The sequence below is a fragment of the Macrobrachium nipponense genome, chromosome 2, assembly GCF_015104395.2.
Source record: "Macrobrachium nipponense isolate FS-2020 chromosome 2, ASM1510439v2, whole genome shotgun sequence".
In the NCBI taxonomy this organism is placed as follows: domain Eukaryota; kingdom Metazoa; phylum Arthropoda; class Malacostraca; order Decapoda; family Palaemonidae; genus Macrobrachium; species Macrobrachium nipponense.
In genome coordinates, this window is record NC_087201.1 from 166,047,724 (window position 1) to 166,054,041 (window position 6,318).

The following is a 6,318-nucleotide window of genomic DNA, read 5'->3' on the forward strand; positions in this document are numbered from 1 at the left end:
TTCTTCGTGACATCATCGATATTTTTGAAAAATTAATCCTTCATTTTTATAGGTTATTTCTTGTAATATGTATCCCATGTCTCATCTAATATCAAAGGTTTCGTAATATTACCCTCTAACTATTTCCTTCTTCCCATCGAACTGATTCACATCCTCAAATATTGCTTCTAAATAATAAATCTTTATATAAATAATTGAAGAGGAGAATAATAAAGATTGAATATTCGCAAAGAAAGTGGCTACGAATAAGAGATGCGGACGTCGCAGTACAAGAATTTTCTGTCTGTGATTAGCGTTGGAAAGCAATCCTTCACTAACGTCATCTAATTGTTAATAGAAAATTCACTGATCTTAATAGCCAGCATCAGACTCATTAACAAATGACGGGTAATAATAAATGAATGTCTGTCTTGTCTTGAGTTCGGATACGAATCATTCTAGTGGTGACAGGCTTTGTTTATTTATTTATTTTTTATTTATTTTTTTTTTGCCTGGAGCAGAAAGGAGGTGGAATCTTGGGACGGTTAATAGAGCTGTGAGCGAAGCAGTTAAAGAGGAAGTGAAGAATATAGGAGTGACCAGGGTGTTTTACGACTTCACGGACCAAACGACGCCATTCCGAGCCCCAAATCCTTCAGCACGGTTGCGTCTTTCCCTTCCTCGTCTTCACTGTATTCATCCTGGCACGCACCTCCCCGTGGCCTCTGTCCCCATCCGTCGACGTGGCGTCTGGCTCAGCGTCAAGGAGAATGGCGGGCACTTCATGAAATCCCGTCAAACTGCAGGGGATTCTTGGTCTTCATTCGATCAGGTGTGCCTGGATACCTGTCTAAATAGGTCCCACAATTCCCCTAAAATAATTATTGTATTTTAATAATTTACATACTTTTAAATCTATGTTTTTTTTTGTTTACTTTGTTAATTTATTATTTTCTCTGTATTTCTTATTGCCTTATGCTACTTCATTTCAATGAACTCTATAACCCTCTTACGCCGAAGCCCTAGAAACCAAAACGTCTCCTGTATGCCGAGGCGGGTTTGGAAGTGAGCAGGAAGCGGAAAATTTTTTTTTTCAAAAAAATCACAGCGTGCTTAGTTTTCAAGATTAAGAGTTCTTTTTTGGCTCCTTTTTTTTTATTGCCTGAAGTTTAGTAGGCAACCATCAGAAATAAAAAAAATATCATTATCATATAAATAATGTGTATATGGTAGCGACAAAAAAAAAATTCATACATAATTGTATTCAAATCGAGCTGTGCGAAAAACGGTTTAAAGCTAAGAGTTACTTTTTTATCGTTGTACATGAATTACAATCATTTTGATATGTAACACATTGTAAAAACAATCGAAAGCAAACACAGAAAAAAATATTATCACAAAAATGATGCATGCATGAATTCGTAACGTGGGGGGTAAAAAAGTTTTTTTTTTCAAAAAAATTCACCATAAATCTAATTATTATTATAGATACTTCCAACTTGTTTTCACAAACAAAGAAGAATGATTGAATATTACGATACTGTAAGAGTTTTAGCTTATAATTGCAGTTTTAGACCATTTAGAACGAGTTGAAGTTGACCGAATGTCGAAATTTTTTTTTTTTTTTTTTTTTTATTTTATATATATTTTTTATAGCAAAATATTTTGCAAAAATAGGAAAAGCTACAACTTTCAAATATTTTTGTTTTATGTTTTTTTCATGAATTTGCGCACATTTTCATATATGAAACTCTATAAAACGCCTAATATGAAAAGGAGCAAATATTAGGAGAATGCGACGTACGCATTTCGGAGATTTGGGGCTGCGAATCGGCGCGAGGAGGAAAAGAAAGTTTTTTTTTAAATTCACCTTAAATCTAAATATTGTGCTAGACACTTCGAATTTGTTTCAAAATGAAGATAAATGACTATATTACTAGATTGTTAAGAGTTTTAGCTTAAAATTGCGTTTTTGTACTATAGGGGTGGGTAGAGTCAAGTTGAACAAACGTGAATTTTCTATTTATCGGGATTTATATGCAAATATTTCGAAAAAGAGAAAAGCTACAACCTTCAATCTTTTGTTGTTGTATTCTACATGAAATTGCACACATTTTCATATATAAAACTTTATGTAACGGCTAATTTTAAATAGTTCAAACATTTCGACAATCGCAAGAAAAAATTTCTGATTTTTTTTCGGAAGAGTTACCGTGCAGACGTAAGGAAAATGTTTTTTTTTTTTTCATAATTCACCATAAATCGAAATATTGTGCTAGAGACTTCAAATTCGTTGCAAAATGAAGGTAAATGATTGAATATTACTAGAATATAAGTGTTTTAGTTTACAATTGCGTTTTTCGACAATTTCGGTAGTGCCAAAGTTGACCGAAGGTTGAAATTTTTGCATTTATCGTTATTTATATGATTATGTAACGGCAAATATAAAATGGTGCAAACATTAGGACAATCGCACGAAAAAAATTTATCGGAAGAGTTACCGCTCGGACGTAATGAAAAAGTTCTTTTTAGAAATTCACCATAAATCTAAATATTGTGCTAGACACTTCGAATTTATTTCAAAATGAAGATAAATGACTGTATATTACTAGATTGTAAGAGTTTTAGCTTAAAATTGCGTTTTATTACTATATGGGTAGAGTCAAAGTTGACCGAACATGGTTTTTTTCTATTTATCCTGATTTATATGCAAATATTTCGAAAAAGAGAAAAGCTACAACCTTCAATCGTTTATTGTTGTATTCTACATGAAATCGCGCACATTTTCATTTATAAAACTTTATGTAACGGCTAATTTTAAATGGTTCAAACATTTCGACAATCGCAAGAAAAATTTCTTATTTCGATTTTTTTCGGAGAGTTACCGCGCGGATGTAAGGAAAATGTTTTTTTTTTTCATAAATTCACCATAAATCGAAATATTGTGCTAGAGACTTCAAATTCGTTGCAAAATGAAGGTAAATGATTGAATATTACTAGAATATAAGTGTTTTAGCTTACAATTGCGTTTTTCGACCATTTCGGTAGGGCCAAAGTTGACCGAAGGTTGAAATTTTTGCACTTATCGTTATTTATATGAAAATATTTCAAAACTCATAAAAGCTACAACCATGGGTTGTTTTTAGTTGTATTGTGCATAAAATTGCACACATTTTCATATAAAACTTTATGTACGGCAATTTAAAATGGTGCAAACATTAGGACAAGCGCACGAAAAAAAATTTATCGGAAAGAGTTACCGCTCGGACGTAATGAAAAAGTTTTTTCATAAATTCCCCATAAATCGAAATGTTTATGCTAGAGACGTCAAATTTGTTGCAAAATGAAGGAAAATGATAGAATATTACTAGAATATAAGAGCTTTAGCTTACAATTGCGTTTTTCGACCATTTCGGTTGAGTCAAAGTTGACCAAAGGTTGAAATTTTGGCACTTATCGTTATTTATATGAAAATATTTCAAAACTGATAAAGCTACAATCATGAGTATTTTTTGTTGTTGTTGTTTTCTAAATGAAATTGCGCACATTTTCATATATAATAATTCATGTAAAGGATAAAATAAAACGGTGCAAAAATTATGTCAAAGTGATGAAATAATTTTTGAGATGTGTCACTGATACTTTTTAGTGCGATAAGAAAGAAATTCGCGCCTGCGTAACGATTTGTAAACAAAACAACCGCCTTGATCCGTCAACTCCAGTATCCCCAAGGCGCGTGATTCAAAAGTTTCGGCTGGTAGGCTTATAAGTATTTTTCCGTGAATTTAAAAAAAAAACTTTTTTTGAGTCGAAGTATATATGTCCAATCGGCATACGGGAGACATTTTGACTCGACGTTTAGTGGCCCTTTTGGTGGTGGGCTTGTTCCATATGAATCGGATGCATTTTCTGAGTAATAGTATTAATAATACAAATGATAAAGTCTTTTTCTGAATAATAATAATATTAATAATGATTAAGGTTCATCTTTCGAATAATAATGATTAAATGAAGTCCTTTTTGAATAATGATAATACTAATAATGGTTAAGGTTCATCTTCTGAATAATAATAGTAATAATAAATAAATTCCCTTTCTGAATAATAATAATATAATAATAATTATAATAATAATAATAAATAAATAGATAAATAAATAAAAAAGTCCTTTTCTGAATAATAATACTAATAATGATTAAGGGTCATCTTCTGAATAATAATAATATCTTTTTACCCAGTGACACTGACTTCGTTATTCTTAAAATAATAATTATTCACGTAACAGATACGATACTATTGACACTTCCAGTAACTAATAATAATAATAATAATAATAAAAATAATAATAATAATAATAATAATAATAATAATAATAATAATAATAATAATAATACCACAACGTTTCACTCCCTCCAGCTGGAAAAATCAACGAACCTGACAGTCCGAGTGGAGAACCCTCACACAGGTGTGGTGAGCAAACGAGCAGGTAACAAAGAGGACCTGGGCATAGAGGAGCCGTCGACAGTCGGTTTCGATTCCTCTTTCCCTGTGCTGGTGGACCCCCTCGACCCATCCTCAGCGGCTTCGAGGGCTTCCATCTCATTGCCCCTTCAGGTAGAGTTGGGGGTTGTTGTTTTAGAGCGCTTTAGAGTGTTTTTCGACTCGAAGTGTCCTTTTGCAAGCTTATGACTTCTCTCATGATTCCATGAAGTCATCAGGCAGTATAACTTCACAGCATTTTTGAGAACGACTAATTCAGGAGGCCTTTAATATAGAATCAAAGCTGCCGCACATCAAAGAAAGGCCATTAACGTAATTCATCAGGTTTCAAGAATTAGAGGCCCCGTAATTGGGTAATTGCTGCTCATTTGCTGACGCAGGATGATAACCACCGAATTGATCTCGTTTGGCGAGTGGTGTTTTTTATGTACAGTTTAATAGAAATATTTTTTTATGATCTGAAAGGCTTGCTTTTTTTAATTTAAAGTTTAGCAGATTGATATTGTGAAAAGCATTGGTTTTTATGGCCTGGAAAGCTTGCTTTTTTCTTAAGTAAGGTTTACCAGACTGACATTGTGAAAGGAATTGGTTTTTATGGTCTGGAAGGCTTGTTATTTTAAATTTCTTTATAAAAAATTTACCAGATTAACATTGTAAAAGATTTTGGTTTTATGATCTGGAAGGCTTGTTTTTTTATTTAAACCTTACATACCAGATTAACATTATAAAAAGAAAAAAAATTGTTTTATGGGTCTGGAAGGCTTGTTTTATTTTCTTCTTTTTTTGAAAATTTACCAGATTAACATTGTACGTAAAATGAAAAACTTTTAATGGTCTGGAATACTTGGTTTTTAATATAATGTTTATCAGGTTAACCTTTTAAAAAGAAAAACTCTTAATGGTCTAGAATACGTGATTTTTTAATATAAAGTTTACCAGAATAGCATCGTAAAAAGAAATATTTTTACAGGCCTAGAGGGCTTGAATGTATTCGTTCAAGAAAGAGATAGAATGACACTGAAAAGACTAAAGAATAAACGCTACAAAAAATGATTAATTCGCAGATACAAACGTATCAAAATATAAGTGACATCTCATTTAAACGTATTTTCAATATACCAGATTTACTGGGTGATTTTTATCAATTGACGAAATAATACAAACACGTCTTGAAATATATTTAAAGGCCACATAGAATTTATCCCCTTTGTATAAATTGTGTGTAATATATATATATATATATATATATATATCTATATATATATATATATATATATATATATATATATATATATACATACATACATTACATACATAGACACATATAAATGTGCAAGTGTATGTTGTATCCACATTTACAGAAATGTGTTATTTTAAATTCTTTAGTATTTATTTCTTATGCTCTTAGGCAAAGTACCTCATCAATCCCCCGCCCCCAATCCGCATAATAACCAACATTAATGAAATTCGATTCTTGAAGGTAAAGAACAATTACAACACATATATCAGAACCAGAATTAATAGTGAAAAAAAATATAATATTATATTATCTGACAATTCTATTAGGAACGCCCTAGAATAGAAACGACCCCCAATGAAATGAAGGAATTAACTCTTACACTTTTTTTAAATGACAAAGTAAATTACGACATCTCATTAAATAGTAATTGACGCCCTATTCTTGAAGCACAATATAAATTACCCCATAAATAATGTGGATATTGGGATGGTTCGGGGTTATGGAAATTCGGTCAGGTCTTATTTTTATGAGATTTAATCTATTCCTGTTTGATTCCTAGTCCTTGGGAAATTCCAGCGCTTTTTAGTGGATAGATTCTTG

At 31.5% G+C, this 6,318-nt stretch overlaps 2 protein-coding genes across 2 annotated transcripts in view; both read left to right on the forward strand.

Annotated features, from left to right (window-relative positions):
- Positions 1–1,005, forward strand: part of LOC135221588 (putative neural-cadherin 2) — a 21,500-nt gene extending 20,495 nt beyond the window's left edge. Inside the window, exons 7-8 of the mRNA XM_064259277.1 lie at positions 501–811; positions 1,000–1,005. Coding sequence (XP_064115347.1) covers positions 501–811; positions 1,000–1,005 — 317 coding nt within the window. The remainder of the gene's footprint in view (positions 1–500; positions 812–999) is intronic.
- LOC135221361 (putative neural-cadherin 2) overlaps positions 1–4,667 on the forward strand; it is a 559,152-nt gene extending 554,485 nt beyond the window's left edge. Inside the window, exon 12 of the mRNA XM_064259162.1 lies at positions 4,395–4,667. Coding sequence (XP_064115232.1) covers positions 4,395–4,667 — 273 coding nt within the window. The remainder of the gene's footprint in view (positions 1–4,394) is intronic.
- The last annotated feature ends 1,651 nt before the right edge of the window (positions 4,668–6,318 follow it).